The sequence below is a fragment of the Saprolegnia diclina genome (assembly GCF_000281045.1).
Source record: "Saprolegnia diclina VS20 unplaced genomic scaffold supercont1.33, whole genome shotgun sequence".
In the NCBI taxonomy this organism is placed as follows: Eukaryota; Oomycota; class Saprolegniomycetes; order Saprolegniales; family Saprolegniaceae; genus Saprolegnia; species Saprolegnia diclina.
In genome coordinates this window covers 466,432-480,339 of record NW_008246100.1, presented here as the reverse complement: position 1 = coordinate 480,339, position 13,908 = coordinate 466,432, and the positions used below count along the sequence as shown (strand labels likewise).

The 13,908-nt window shown below is 62.3% G+C and overlaps 6 protein-coding genes across 7 annotated transcripts in view; 2 read left to right on the top strand and 4 right to left on the bottom strand.

Moving 5' to 3' along the window:
* Nucleotides 1–2,688, bottom strand: part of SDRG_10127 (hypothetical protein) — a gene marked incomplete at both ends in the record, with an annotated part of 4,059 nt that extends 1,371 nt beyond the window's left edge. Inside the window, 9 exons of the mRNA XM_008616101.1 lie at nucleotides 28–108; nucleotides 161–381; nucleotides 426–490; nucleotides 536–733; nucleotides 781–859; nucleotides 907–1,011; nucleotides 1,057–1,283; nucleotides 1,324–1,977; nucleotides 2,031–2,688. Coding sequence (XP_008614323.1) covers nucleotides 28–108; nucleotides 161–381; nucleotides 426–490; nucleotides 536–733; nucleotides 781–859; nucleotides 907–1,011; nucleotides 1,057–1,283; nucleotides 1,324–1,977; nucleotides 2,031–2,688 — 2,288 coding nt within the window. The remainder of the gene's footprint in view (nucleotides 1–27; nucleotides 109–160; nucleotides 382–425; nucleotides 491–535; nucleotides 734–780; nucleotides 860–906; nucleotides 1,012–1,056; nucleotides 1,284–1,323; nucleotides 1,978–2,030) is intronic.
* Nucleotides 2,689–2,973: 285 nt separating this feature from the next.
* Nucleotides 2,974–4,390, top strand: SDRG_10126 (the record flags this gene model as incomplete). Of its 2 annotated transcripts, XM_008616099.1 has the most annotated exons (4): nucleotides 2,974–3,100; nucleotides 3,142–3,388; nucleotides 3,449–3,667; nucleotides 3,713–4,390. In XM_008616099.1, exons 1-4 carry the CDS (start codon nucleotides 3,041–3,043, stop codon nucleotides 4,258–4,260), a joined length of 1,074 nt encoding a protein of 357 aa, XP_008614321.1. In that variant the 5' UTR covers nucleotides 2,974–3,040. The 2 variants fall into 2 exon arrangements, with proteins under 2 accessions (XP_008614321.1, XP_008614322.1); XM_008616100.1 differs by lacking the exon at nucleotides 2,974–3,100 and having other exon boundaries at nucleotides 3,345–3,402; nucleotides 3,713–4,260.
* SDRG_10125 (hypothetical protein) lies at nucleotides 4,246–6,736 on the bottom strand. Its single transcript, XM_008616098.1, has 5 exons — nucleotides 6,253–6,736; nucleotides 6,054–6,207; nucleotides 5,202–6,013; nucleotides 4,596–5,150; nucleotides 4,246–4,553 (listed from the first exon to the last, which is right to left on the bottom strand). Exons 1-5 carry the CDS (start codon nucleotides 6,658–6,660, stop codon nucleotides 4,311–4,313), a joined length of 2,172 nt encoding a protein of 723 aa, XP_008614320.1. The 5' UTR covers nucleotides 6,661–6,736; the 3' UTR covers nucleotides 4,246–4,310.
* An 81-nt stretch (nucleotides 6,737–6,817) lies between these two features.
* SDRG_10124 (hypothetical protein) lies at nucleotides 6,818–9,432 on the top strand (the record flags this gene model as incomplete). Its single annotated transcript, XM_008616097.1, has 7 exons — nucleotides 6,818–7,454; nucleotides 7,499–7,884; nucleotides 7,928–8,089; nucleotides 8,134–8,259; nucleotides 8,308–8,382; nucleotides 8,431–8,488; nucleotides 8,534–9,432. 7 exons carry the CDS (start codon nucleotides 6,818–6,820, stop codon nucleotides 9,430–9,432), a joined length of 2,343 nt encoding a protein of 780 aa, XP_008614319.1.
* SDRG_10123 (hypothetical protein) lies at nucleotides 9,433–11,695 on the bottom strand. Its single transcript, XM_008616096.1, has 6 exons — nucleotides 11,370–11,695; nucleotides 11,248–11,320; nucleotides 10,348–11,202; nucleotides 10,203–10,302; nucleotides 9,929–10,160; nucleotides 9,433–9,884 (listed from the first exon to the last, which is right to left on the bottom strand). The coding sequence occupies exons 1-6, from the start codon at nucleotides 11,415–11,417 to the stop codon at nucleotides 9,477–9,479; spliced, it is 1,716 nt and encodes a 571-aa protein (XP_008614318.1). The 5' UTR covers nucleotides 11,418–11,695; the 3' UTR covers nucleotides 9,433–9,476.
* Nucleotides 11,696–12,080: 385 nt separating this feature from the next.
* Nucleotides 12,081–13,750, bottom strand: SDRG_10122 (hypothetical protein; the record flags this gene model as incomplete). Its single annotated transcript, XM_008616095.1, has 2 exons — nucleotides 12,081–13,635; nucleotides 13,704–13,750. 2 exons carry the CDS (start codon nucleotides 13,748–13,750, stop codon nucleotides 12,081–12,083), a joined length of 1,602 nt encoding a protein of 533 aa, XP_008614317.1.
* Nucleotides 13,751–13,908: the final 158 nt, after the last annotated feature.

Below are 13,908 nucleotides of genomic sequence, written 5' to 3'. Positions count from 1 at the left end.
TCGCTGCTCTCTTCGTCTTCGGACGACGTGTCGCTCTCTGGCGGCGCGTCCAGGAAGGCGCCGAGGGAGCTAATGACGCGCTTCTTGCCCTTCTCCTCGCCCTTGTCCCTACACGACATTCTAGTTCTTCGACGTGTCATGAGCAAAAGCAACCACGTACGAGACGACGAGGAGACTGGGGACTTTGGCGCGCCACGTGCGCGGGATGCCGGCTTTGAAGAACGTGCGAACTGACGGGATCGGCACCGACTTGGTGGCCATCGTGCCGACCAAATGCACTGCTTCGCCGGCCGCCGATAGAAAGTGCCGTGGCGACTGGTACGACTTGTATACGACACTAACCAGTGGACCGTCCTTGCTGCCGTCGCACCCACGCACGGTCTACACGTCTCATGACACCTTGTGGTATGCATCCATAGAGCTACGAGGATGAGGTTGGTCGCGCTCTTCATGCGGGGCGGCCACACGACACTCCACTTGTGCAGCTCGACTAGACACGACTCAAGCCGCAGCGTACGAGAGCCAACGACCGCACCTGACTTTTCGTCGACCACGAGGTCGCTCTCGTTGAGGCCACGCATTTCCTTGACAAACTCATCGCTGATACTGCGTGACGCGCCATCATCATCGTCTTTGACATCGTCATCGTCGTCGTCATCGTCGTCATCGTCGTCATCGTCGTCATCGTCGTCATCGTCGTCGTCGTCACCACTGGCATCGTCGCTTGAAGACACTACACAGCGTTCTTCCGAGTTGTCTCCGGGCCAAGAGGCATGATACCGCTCTGAAAGGTAAAGTGCTTGGCCAACGGGTCGACACGTCTGTCTTTCATCGGAAACGGTGCAGCGTCAGTGCTCTCCTAGTCGACCCAAATGACACATTGCACGTCGTCACTCCATATCGTACGACTTGCGGCACCGTCTGCGCCGGGCTCGAGGTGACCAGCATCGGCAAATCGTCGTCGTCGCTCGCGTCCGCGGCAGGAACCACAGCGTCCGGTAGTTTGAGTCGCTACGACCTTGTTTACGAGATGAAGGATGTACACAAACCACGTACTTTGCGCGTGCTTGTCGGCGTCGCCTTGGCCACGGAGCGCTTGGGCAGCGTCTTTGGCGTCGCCACTTTGATCGGCGCTGGCCTTTTCGGCGGTGTCGGCAGCGCCTCGGCCTCGGACGACGCAGGACTGCCTCCACCATACTCGAAAGCGACCTCTTCGTCGTCACGCTCCACCGATATGTCCTCCGGCTCAACGATCGGGCTTGTCTGGCGCGGCGACGGTGCTACTTTGCGCGATGATTCACCTTTTGCAGGGCGTGGTTCTACCTTTGGTCGCTGTCTTGATCGGCGTCGGCTTGCGCGACAGGGCTGGCGATGGACTGGGCACAGCGATCGTGCCGCTGCGGTTGGTGGGCGTCGGTGTCGACGGAGGCTGCGTGGTTGCATTCGATGCTGTCGCTTGCTTGGGCGTTTTGGGTCGTGGAAGAAGGAGCGTTGGAGCTTGAACCGCCTTGGAGGGTGTGGTGGGAGACGCTCGAACCGATGCCACGGGAGTCGGTGCTGGCGTCGGTGGTTTTGGCTTGAGCGTCTTTAGCTTGCCCGGGGTTCGCGGCGGCTTGGTCATTGGAGTTTTGGCCTTTGCTGGTGGCGTCTTGGCCTTTCTTGGGGGAGTCTTGGGCTTCGTCGGCGTCGCAGCTTTGAGTGCAAGTGGCGGTGGCAATGTCCTCGCTTCGGTGGTCTTGGCAGGCGACACGAGCAGCGTGCGCTTGGCGGACCGCGGGGCGACGTCGCTAGGACTTGGCGACCGCTGCGTTCGTTTCCGTGTCGTTGAAGGTGTGTGGAATTGCGCCGTTGGCGGTGACAAGAATGAGTTGGTCGGTCCTTCGTCCAGCTTGGTCGGCGTCATTGTCACAGGCGTCACTGTCACAGGCGTCATTGGCACCGCCGCCATCGCTTCGGCCACAGCATGTGACGCTGCAGCTACAACCCTTGTTTGAGCTCCAAGCGATGGGAGAAGAAATGACTGTACGTACCTTGCGCGGGGCTCGGCGTTGCATCGCGCGGCTTGGTCTTCTGAGGCGTGTTGAAGAACTCGATGGTCGTCGATGCCACCGCGACGGGCTTGGTGGCCGACGGCGTCCCGCTCTTCTGTCGCTTCTGGCGCTGCAGGAGCGCCAATTGGTCCGAGAGGCCGAGCGGTGTACTGTCCTTTATGCGCGTCTTCGTCTCGACCGGGGTCTGCACCGGCGGCCGCATCGCCTTTGTCGGAGTCTCGTACTTGGGGTCGATCATTGGGCTCGCGTGCGCCACTAGCTTGGCTTCGCTTGGCGTCATCTTCATGGCCGATGCCGGCTTGAAGACGAGCTTGATCTTCTTCTGCGTCGGCGGCGTCTTGATCGCAGATGCAAACGGCGACTTGGTTGCATCCGCCTTCTGCGCCGAGCCCTGTAGCTTTTGCAGCAGAACCTTGGGCAGCGGGCTGCGCAGGCACAGTGAGTCGAACGCACTCCGGGGTGTCGAGCTGCCAGTGCTTGCCTGAGCCTTGGTCGGCGTCGCCGGATGCAGCTCGCGGTCCACGCCTATCGAGCTCTTCTTCAGCATGCTCATGGGCATCGGGCTCCGCCATCGGAGGTCCGCTTGCTTCATGCGGAAGATCGCGCCGGACTGGACGACGTCGCGGTCGTCGGCCATGCTTTTTGTTCCGTCCTGCTGGTTTGGTCGCAGTCCGGATAATCCACCCGGTCCTACGGATAAAGAGCCAATCCCATCGCGCCCATTTATTATCCGGATGTTCCGCGGTGAATCTTGCAGTTTCGAGAATTGAGGCGCACCGGTATAAAAATGCTTGTATTTTAATACGATGCCGCGTATAATATAATGCGTCGCGTGTGCTTGTGCCTGCATATCTACGCACCTGCGGCGCTCTATTTTAAAAAAGCGTGCACCCTCGAATTAAAAATGCGCCGTTCGCCAATAAAAATAGGCCGCCAGCCGATCCGGTAAAAAAACGTACCTTTGACCATTTGGCAATTGCAGCAGCAGCATGACGACAGCCCTCGGCGCAGGCGTCGCGACCGACAAGGGCCCGAAGCGGACCCAAGAGGTACGGCGACCGAGGCGAGGCCAAGCTCATGGACTGTGCAGGACGCGTACTACATTGGCGGCTACCAGGGCCGGCTCACGCTCAATGGCTTTAACGGCACGGGGCAAGTCCAAGAACTGGGCTGCTATGGCATCTTTGATGGCCATGGCGGCGAGCGCGCGTCGCGCTACGCGGCCGAGTACGTATTTCCCAAGATTCTGAGCCGCATGGACGGCGCCGAGGCCACCGGCCCGTTTGCAGCGAAATGCACGATCGAAGACGCCATCAAGAAGGGGATCCACGAGCTCGGTACGGACTCCACTGTACTTATTACACCGTCTTTGGTGGGTGCTAGAACTTTGTGAGTAGATACCGACTTTTGCTCGCTCTCGAACCACTGCAAGACCCTCTCGCTCGGCCACGGCGGTATTCGCCAGCACACGGGCACCGGCATCGAAGACGGCTCGACGTGCTTGGTCGCCATTGTCCGCGACGGCGTCGTGTACGTCGGCAACGTTGGCGACTCGCGAGCCGTCCTCGTCAAGGAATTTCCCAACGGCAAAGTCAACGCCGTCGCGCTCTCCGAAGGTACATTCACTTGCTCGTCCTACATACGTATCACAGTGTGTGTAGACCACAAGCCGGAGGTGCCCACCGAGCGCCAGCGCATCGAAGCTGCCGGCGGCGAAGTCACGGGGCTTGTCTACGGCCAGCGGGCGCCCGAGTTTGCGCTGAGCATGTGGCCGTTCAACCGCGTCGTCGACGTGCCCCGCGTCAACGGCATTCTCAGCATGTCACGTGCGATTGGTGACGCGTCGCTCAAGCCGATCATCTCGGCCGACGCCGACGTGACGGTGCACGTGCTCACGGCCGCCGACAAGTACTTGATCCTCGCCTGCGACGGTCTCTGGGACGTGGTCTCGAACACCAAGGCGGCCAAGCTCGCGGCCAAGTGTGCGACGCCCGACGCGGCCGCGACGGCGCTGTGCAAGTACGCGATTCGCCACGGGACCGAGGACAATGTCACCGTGGTCGTCGTGGACCTCCGCGGCTGCTCGGCCGTGCCCGAGAGCCCGGCCAACTCGGTCGTCGTGACCAACTCGCACTCGGTGGCGCTTGACGCCCACGCGGCGCTGGCGCCGGGCCCGCCCCGCACGCAGTCGCTGCCGCGCATGAAGTAGTTATCAAATGATCTCTCGGGCCCCTTATTTAAGCTGTATAAACATCTCCACTACGCCCGCTTGGTCTTGGCGAGGTCCTGCAGGACCGCGTGGACCTTGTCGGGGAAGTGGTCGTCAAGCATTGTCCGACTCACGTAGATCTTGAGAAACTGGGTCGCATCCGACCAGCCATAGTCGTAGTCACTGCGGTCCGTGCAGCAAATGCCCGTGCCAGGACGACAACACATGCAAAAGCCGCGCTTCTGCGAGCGCACTTGGCGCTTGAGATGAACGACGCGACCCGGCAGCCACATCTAGACGCACTATAGACTCGATGACAACGATGGCAAGGCTACCTCGTGGATCGGTTCGTGGTCCTGGATCTGCTGGAGCATTGACTTGTAGTTGGTGAGCTGCGTCGTAAACGACGAGGTCGCAACGTCGTCGGCGGCATGGAGGAGGTCGCGGGGGTTCTTCCACGAGAGCGCTTGCCGCATGATGGCAGCCTTGCTCACTTTGCTGCGCCCAATGAGCTCGAGGACTTCGTCCCGCAGGTCCTGCATCGAGAGCAAGCTCGCCCGCGCAATGATGTCTTTGCCGAGAACGACTGATGTGATGAACGTCGACGACGCCTGCGCCAAGCTCGGCGACATGAGGCAGCCCGGCGGGCTGAACGCAAGGCACCGCACGCGCGGGTACTTTGGCTTGAGAAAGATGGCCAGAAGCGCCGCCGCCGCCGCGCCGAGGGAGTGGCCTGTCACGACGAGGCTGTAGCTTGCGTACGTGCCCGGGTAGCACTCGTTGACGGCCAACGGCTCGGGCAGCGGCATCGCGTCCGGGTTGAGCAGCATGTCGAGCACTCGCAAGCGCGTGAGCTCGTCCATGATGTATTCGGCGCACTGCAGCATGCCCTACATCCCAGCAACTTATAGCCACAAACGACAGCGTACGAAAGCACGTACTTGGTGGGCGAATTCACCGCGCCCCGCGCAGCCATACTTGGTCGCGACCTCGTCCATCGAGTAACCATACGCGATCGCATCTGTGAGGCAGTCTTCGAGGGAGAGCGTGCCCCGGATCGCGACGACCACCGACTGCTTCTCGTGGTCGAGCATGACGCAGTAGGCGGGCTTGCACACCGAGTTGGAAAAATCTGCATACACAATGTCATCGGCGGCCGACGACGTCTCGAGCTGCAAGGCGGCTTGGTGCAAGTGCAGCCAGTTGTCGCCGTGCACGTACGACCGATGGCGCTTCATGCACGAGAAGAGCAGCTGCGGCCCGCCGCGCCACGGGTGCGACCACACGTAGAGCATCCAGCCGTAGATCCCGATCGCGTACTTGGAGTAGTGGGCGAGCTCAACAATCGCAGCGTCCAGCGCCTCGTTCGTTTGGTCGAGCGGCCGCATGGCCTCTTCCATCTGCACCAAGTCAAAGTCGATGGTCGAGCTCGCCGATGCGAGGAGGTGCCTTGACGCGCGCAGCTCGCGCATGGTCAGGTGCTCGGTCGCCGTGTTGGTCTCGTGGTACTGGACAGCGCCGAGCAGGATAAAGCCGGCAATGATGTCTGAAAAGACCAAGTCGGGGCTCCCGTAAAAGAAGCGCGCAAACACCGACGCGACCACCGACATGGCGTCCGTGCGCGTGCCGCCGCCGCCAAAGAGGCCACATGTGAAGCACTGGATGCAGCCGCAGCACTGGTGGCAGCGCTGCTCCCACTTTTCCTGGTGTGGAATGTACAAGTCGCTGTTGGGCAAATTTGGGTCGTCAATACCTATCGAGCTCGTGAGGAGCCTCCCGACGGAGGTGCGTACCATGGAGCAGGTCGAGCTCTTCGTTGCGCGAAAGATCGCGACGCAGATTGCCGCTCGAGAGCCGGCGGCGGCGGTGCACAGGCGTGCCGCCAATGATGCAGCACGCAAACACCTGCATGCCAAGGACGTTGACGAGAAGGCCGAGCGCGATGACCTACGGCGGAGCTTCTGAGCATTGTGCACAGAGAGGTGGGCGTACGAGCACAAAGTTGCTGTCGGGCCAGCAGAGCTCGCCGCGGTAATGAAAGACGAGGCCCACCGTGCCATAGGCTGCCATGACGACCGCCCACACAAAGTGGACCATGATGAGCGGCTTCATGAGCACGCGGCTCTCGTGGCGGATGATCGTGCCCTGCGACGACACGTGGAGCTCGAGGACGTTCATAAACATCATAAAGCCGTGGATCGGTATCGCGAGCAAGACAAACCAGAATGGAAAGCCCGAGAGGTTGTGCAGCTGCATTGTCGAGCAGCGCCGGTACGACGAGACGAAGAGAACGGCCGTGAGCACGAACGGGATCTGGAAGATGAGCTGCAGCAGCGCCGGGCAGAAGAAGTCATCGCTGCCGATGCGGCTGCGTCGGCCAAAGAGCACGAGCGCTGGCATGCTCCTTCAATCCTTCGACCTGTCCCGCCTGTCCCTTGGCTGGATTCAGTCTGGCCTCTGCCAAACTCAAAACACGCCAACTCAAAACTCAAAACGCTTTGCAATAAAAATAACACGCAAAAATGAGCAGCTGGCAAGCACAAAGAGATCGACCAACATGACGTGTACGTCCGTCCAGCGCAATGGCGAGCGATGCACTTCGCCCGTCGCGGGCCCCGGCGCCAGCATGTGCGCCCACCACGAACGCCTCGCCCGCCTACTCGCCTTGGCGCCCAAGAAGCCGGCCTCGCCACCGCCGTCCGCAGCATCCGTACCGACGACGAGCGGGCCATCGACCTTGCGCGCCGCCGCGCCGCCGCTCGATGCGTCGCTCTCAGTAGCGCTCCCCGGTGAGCTCAAGCTTGCGTCTCATGCCTGCAACTTTGAAGTGTATCCAAGCTACAGCAAGACGTCAGGTGTCTCGGGGACGCTGATTCTTACCAACTACCGCCTGCGCTTTGAGCCGACGCAGACCATGTCCAACGCGGCCCACCCAATGCTGATGGTGGCCATGAACGAAGGCATGCCCACGGCCGCCGTTGCCAAGCTACTCTACCCGCAGAGCAATGGTCAGTACGACAACCGCAATGCAGCGCCGACCCAGCTCCTCGTTCAGTTTCGCAACCTGCGGACGTGGTGCCTCCGAGGCAACGTCCAAGATCTCATGCTCACGCTCAACCGGCACTGCTTTGGCATCTCGGCTGCCAGCCTCTTTGCCTTTGCCCGCGGCAACATGGACACGAGCGATCTCAACGGTATCCGTCCAACTCTCTCGAGCGAAGATCGATCTGTCGTCTAGGTCATGCGCTCTACGACATTCGCGACGACTTTGCCGCCATGGGCGTGCAGCTCGGGCACGGTCCGTTCCGGCTCACGGAGCTCAACCGCAACTTTACGCTCTGTCCGACGTACCCGGCGCTCTTTGCCGTGCCGTCCCGCATGACGGACGCGCAGGTGGCGTCGGTCGCCGACTTTCGGTCCAAAGGGCGCATGCCGCTGCTGTGCTGGGCGCACGCGAGCAACACGGCGAGTCTCTGGCGCTGCGCGCAGCCCAAGCGCGGCATCTTCAACGCCCAGAGCAGCGACGACGAGCACATGCTGCTGCTCATCGCGCAGAGCAACCACGTCAACCAGCTCGTGTGGATCGTCGACTGCCGCCCCGAGCTCAACGCGCGGGCCAACAACGTACGTTTTGATTCGTTTTTGAGATTCTTCAACAAGCGTGTAGCTCAAGGGCGGCGGTACGGAGAGCGCGAGCATTCGGCACGCGACCGTGACGTTCATGGACATTGCTAACATCCACGCGATGCGCGAGAGTCTCGAGAACGTCCGCGGTCTCCTCCAGTCGCTCAACCCCGACATCGATATGACGTGGCACGCGCGCGTTGAGGTCCGATATTGATACCTTGATAGTTTTTGTCTTATCGCGTGTAGGAGACCAAGTGGCTCTTTCACATTCGCCGTGTGCTCTCGACCGCCGTGCAGACCGCGCACGCGATCCATCGCTCGGCGCAGACTGTCGTCGTGCACTGCAGCGACGGCTGGGACCGCACCGCCCAGGTACTCGCCCTTGCGAACCCTGGAGTAAAAGCGGCGGCTTGCGCGTAGGTGTGTGCGCTCGCACAGCTCCTCTTGGACCCGCGCTATCGGACGCTCGAGGGCTTGATGCAGCTCATCGAGAAGGTGCGCTGTTGCGACAACGCGGTCCTCTGACGTGGCAGCTGCACATAGGAGTGGATCAAGGCCGGGCACAAATTTGAGGATCGCATCAGCGCCGGCAAGGCCGAGAGTACGTCGTTCGTGTGCTACCTTCGAGGCTTCACCGTCGACGTAGACGACGAAAACTCGCCAGTGTTTCTCCAATTTCTCGACTGCGTCTGGCAGCTGTGTCGGCAGTACCCCACGTACTTTGAGTTCAACCATCGCGCGCTCAGCTGCATCTTTGGCGCGACCATCTCCGGGCGCTTTGGCACGTTTGTGGCCAACTGCGAGCGCGAGCGCCACCAGCTCAACGTGGCCGGCCGGACGCCGTCGCTCTGGAGCTACATGCTCCTGTACCGAAGCGACTTTGTCAACCCGTTCTTCCGCGCGTATGCGCCCGAACGCCATAAGGGCGAGCTCGGCGCGCTCATTCCGCCCCTCGCGACGCTCTTGCGCCGTGTGGTGCTCTGGGACGACCTCTACGACAACATTCCATCATTGGGGAACCCGACGCCGCCGCTGCATGCGACGCACCATGTCGAGCCTGCGACGACCGCCAGTGACGATCTTGCCGCCGCATTCGACGCGGCCCAAGCCCGTATCCGCGCGCTCGAAGCGCAGCTGCGGTCGTCGACGCCGCCGCAGTCCGAGCCCGCCCTTTCATATGCGGCGGCGCCCCAACCCCAGCCAGCAATGCCGTACTCGGTACCGGCGCCCCGGTTCGAGCCGGTGATGTCGTACTCGGTACCGGCGCCCCGGTCCGAGCCGTTGGAGTCGTACACGGCTCTCTTGGCGCCGCCCGCGCCCCATTCGGCGCCACTGAGCGCGACGCTGACCATGCCCGTCGCGTCGCAACCGTTGCCGGCTGCCGAGACCCTCTTTCCTGCGCACGAACTCTTCCCCGCGCCAGCGCTCTTCCCGACGCAAGTGACGGCGACATTGGCGACCGAGAGTACGTGGAAGTGTCGCCTCTGCACCAAGAGCAACCCGGTCGGCGCGCCCAAGTGCAGCGTGTGCGGTCGTGCGCCGTGAGCCAAGAATAAGAAAACGCTATAGTATAAGAAAAACCCTTGCGACTAACTAAGAAGGGTCGGTGGCGCTGCGTTGCGCAGGAAATGCTTGCAAATGACGCGCAGCTGAGCAGCGTTCGCGCGGTCCGCCGCCTGCAAAATCTCGTGCACCGTCTCGAGCGCCACCATGGCTTGGAGCGCGGTCTCGCAGAGCTGCTTGAGGTGGTCGAGCATGTACTCGTCGGCGGCCATGAGCAGCTCGATCGCGTGGTCCATCGAGTCGAGGGCATGGGCCTCTAGACTACCACGGTACAAATACGACAGCATGGCCTCAAAGACGTCGAGCCGCATGTCGGGCAAGACGATCTCGGTCGCCGACGCTTCGCGGAAGCCGGCCGAGAAGAGCGCGCGGAACCGGTCGCTGCCGAGCGAGAGCACGATCTTGTGGCCAAACACGCGGCTGCCCTCGACAACCTAACCTGCGTGAGCTCGCCCGATTCGAGAAATGGGCCAAGTACAAAGCTTATGTCGGCAAATTCCGGCGAATTGCAAAACCGGCCGAGCGACGACTGCAAGTTGCTGCAGAGCGAGACGCGGGCGCACGGCGCCGGGTCCGTGTCGAGGACATACATGTCGTGGAGGTACTCGCTGCCGTAGCTGCCGCTAAACACAAACATCTTGCGCTGGTGCACCACGCACGTGTGGCCGGCGCGGCGGCTCGGCCCGTCGCCGATCACAACAATGTGCGGCCTGTCGCGACATGAGCTCTACTGTCTTGGAGGACGTGCGTACTCGGGTGGGGTGTCGTTCGGGTTGGCGTCGTCCTGCGCTGTGCAGGCGACGACGGTCGACTTGTCGAGCTCAACGATCGTGTCGGTCCACTTGGCCAGCTCTACAGACTTGGAGTGTGAGGCAGAGCGAGCAGATGCAGAGGTACGAGGATCAAAGATGAAGAGGTCGTTGAAGCACTTGGCCGGCGCCGCCGACGGCCCCGACCCGCCAAAGAGAAAGATCTTGTCGCGGACGACCGTAAACGTCATGCCGGCGCGCGGGTGGGGCACGAGGTCGCCATGCACGCGAACGCTGCTCCACGTCCACTCGGGCGCGCCGGTTTCGAGCACGTACAGGTCGTTGAGGCGCTTGCGGCCGTTCCAACCGCCAAAGATGTAGAGCTTCGTGCCGACGAGCGCCGAGCAGTGGTTGGCGCGAGGCTCGGGCGCGACGCCGCGCACCTGCGGCTTGGACCACGTGAGCGTGTCAATGTCGAGAAAGTGCAGATCGTTGAGGTACTCGCGGCCGTTGCCGCCGCGGAAGACGACGATACCGCGGGCGTGCGGGAGGTAGTCAGCCGTGTGCATGTTGCACGGTCCGGGCGGCACGCCTTTTGTGACCGGCTCCTCCCAGCGCATCGTGTCGACGTGCAGAATGTGCACGTCGTTGGCGGCGAGCGGACCAGACCCGAGCCAGCCGCCAATGACGTAGACGCAGCCGTCGGCGAGCGTCGCCGTGTGGCCGTTGCGCCCCGCGGGCACGTACGGTCGCTGCGACTGGCCGCTCTGACTGCGGCTTCGTGATGCAGTCAGTAGAAGAAAGTCGTCGTTGCCGTCGTTGCGGTTGTTGGCGGGCCGCGTCAAGCGCGGTGGCGACGCCAAGCTAAAGCTCGACCGGTCGCGCTGCTCGTACGGGTTGCGCTCCCACTCCATCTTGTCACAGTCGAAGACATGCAGACTGTTGTGGTTGCGCCGGCCGTCGTAGCCGCCAAAGACAAAGATGCGCGAGCCCACCAGCGTTGCTACACGAAGCGGTGTTGATGTCCTCGTTATCCTTGTCCTCGTACCCGTGTGGTTCTTGATCGTGGGCGTCGTGCCGCCAATGCGCGTGTCTTCCCAGCGCATGTACATGGCGGGCACCTAGCCAGCACAGCAGCATGAGCAGCCGCAGCCATGCCCATGCACCTGCCTCTGGCACGTTCGAAAATTCGTTCGCGATCAGATCGTGCCGGAACATGCAGCGTTTTCTTGGCGTCGAAGTTCGAACTTTCTTGCTTCGCTTTTAACCGGACAAATCTCCGCCAGAAAGGCCAGCGTCGGAGAAGCGTCGGCAACTGCGTCGCGGCTGCGCCGACGTCGTCAGCCTCGGTGGTCGACGTCGGCGCCTTGACCGCATGCAGGCGCGATGGCTGCGGGACGAGATGCGTGGCAACCATGTCGCGCCAGTGGCCAGCGTTGGTGCTGAGCCCGCTCGCTCCCGCGTTGTGTGTCGCGCGACATGTCCCGAGCGACTGCACCGATCGAGGGCATCGAGCGCCACAGAGCGCCGTGCGATTGGTGAGAGGCAGGCATGCGCGGCGGACGCTGCTGCCGTGACGAGTAGCCAATGGCGTCATGGTCAGACCACGAGCCACGCCGTACCCTGCGGAGGAGCGGTCGCCGGTACGCGCACTCACACCTTGCACTCACAGCGGCGACGCATTGCAGCCAAGATGTGTAGGGTGATGGGCGTGGAGCTAACGCGAGTCGACATGACAGGGTGCTCGTACACTGTACGAACATGACATATTACCATCATACGCAACGCAATGGCGAGCACGCCCTGGCGCGTTGCCACGTATTCCGACACCAACCAATGAGATGCAGTATATGTAGTCGTTAGCGTCGCTCCATCGGGCGCCTACAACCGGCCGCCCGAGTCGGCGATGCGGATCGTGTTCATCGGGCTCGCCGCGAGGATGTTCGAGTTGTTGGAGCGCGGCAGCGAGATGGTGTAGTCCATGTTACTCTCGACGTCGTGGTCGTGCAGCGTCGGCACCCGCGACGAGTGCGTCCCCTCGTCCTTGGCCCACCCGCTCGAGAAGTGCCAGAGCATGACGAGCTGGCGCACAAACATGATGATGCAAAAGGCGCACACAAGGATGACGACTGCATACGAGAGGTTGATCTGGGCGTCGACCGTGATGTCGCCCGTCATGCCGGCCGAGAGGCCAAAGATGATAAGGAGCAAGACCTCCATCGCGACCGCAAAGCCAAACTGGAGCGTCGACGTGAACGGCCGGACGACCACCATCGAGAGGAGGTACACCATGCGCACGACGATGAGCGCGAGCAGCTGCGTGAGCGAGTTGGCCGTGATCGCCGCGATCAAAATGCCCGTGAGCGAGTTTGCGAGCGCCGTGGCGCAGAGGAAGAGCCGCGCCTGGTACGTGTAGTTGGCGTAGACGACGCCAAAGACGGCGCGTGTCGCCCAGCGCGAGAGACTCGCCTCGGTGGCGTCGATGAGCTTGTACGCGCCGACGCCGACGCCGGCGTAGAGCGCGAGCAGCGTCACGATCGCGAGGATGCTCATTGTGTGCGGAAAGCCGGTCGTCGTCGCGTCTTCGAGGACCTCAAACATGCAGATCATGCTAATGGGGAGCGCGGCGAAGAAGACGACGAGGACCACCATGCCGAGGAGACGGTACGAGACCGACCGAAGGTTCGCCGACTTGCGGTGCGAGTCGCTCGAGTTGGTGTTGAACGGGCTGCTGCGCGACGCCGCCCAGCGCCCAAAGAGGCCCGTCACGACGACAGCGAGCAAGAGCACGACGACGACGATGATAAACGCCGTCCAGAGCCGCACAAACCAGTCGTGCTCCGAGACGTTGGAGCGCAGCGAGAACTGGATGAAGCCCGTCGCATCGTACGATGACGAGAGCGACGTGGCCAGTTGGCGGCGCGTGAGCTGGACGCTGGCGACGGCGCTCGCTGCTTTTGCCGGCGCGGACCCGCGGATGAGGAAGTTGAGCCACGAGAGCGAGTCGAGGAAGTTCATGTAGAACGCCTGCGGCACTTTGGCGTACTTGGCGAGCGAGAGCGCCGAGATCTGCTGCACAAAGCCGATGAAGACCGGCAGCTCCCACGAGTTGGGGGCGAGCGACGGCGACGTGTCCGGCGTCACGTACGACGGGTTGGTCGCTTGGAACTGGAAGAACGACATGAGCACGACCGTGAGCCCGATGATGGACGAGATGATGTAGCGGATCGTCTGCTCGGCGGTCGACTCGGTGCCCGTGGTCACGGCAGCCTTCAGGGCGGCAGTCTGCGACCCCGAAAGGTCACCTTTGGCGCGGTTTTTCGTGTCACTGTGCGTGTTGTCCGCGGCTTGGGCCGTGCCCGACCCGCTGCCCGACCCCGGTGCCGGCGTCTTGCCGAGGTTCTGGAGCTGGTCCAACTTGGAGATGTCGTCGGGACTTGCCGTCACCACAGCCGTCACGGTCGACGGCGCTGGGGTGTCCAGCCCTAGAAGACTATCAACAACAGGCCGCGTCGTGGCCTTTGGCGCGTCCGTTTGCGAAATAAGCGCATCGATGATCGGCGAGTTGGTCACTGGAGCCACCGTGACGATAAGAGGGATCTCAGTTGGAATCGCCGACGAGGTTTGCGGCGTCGGCACGACGCTCGGTGACGGCGACGCTGACGATGGCACCGGGGACACACTCGGCGCCGGCGAATCCGACGACGGC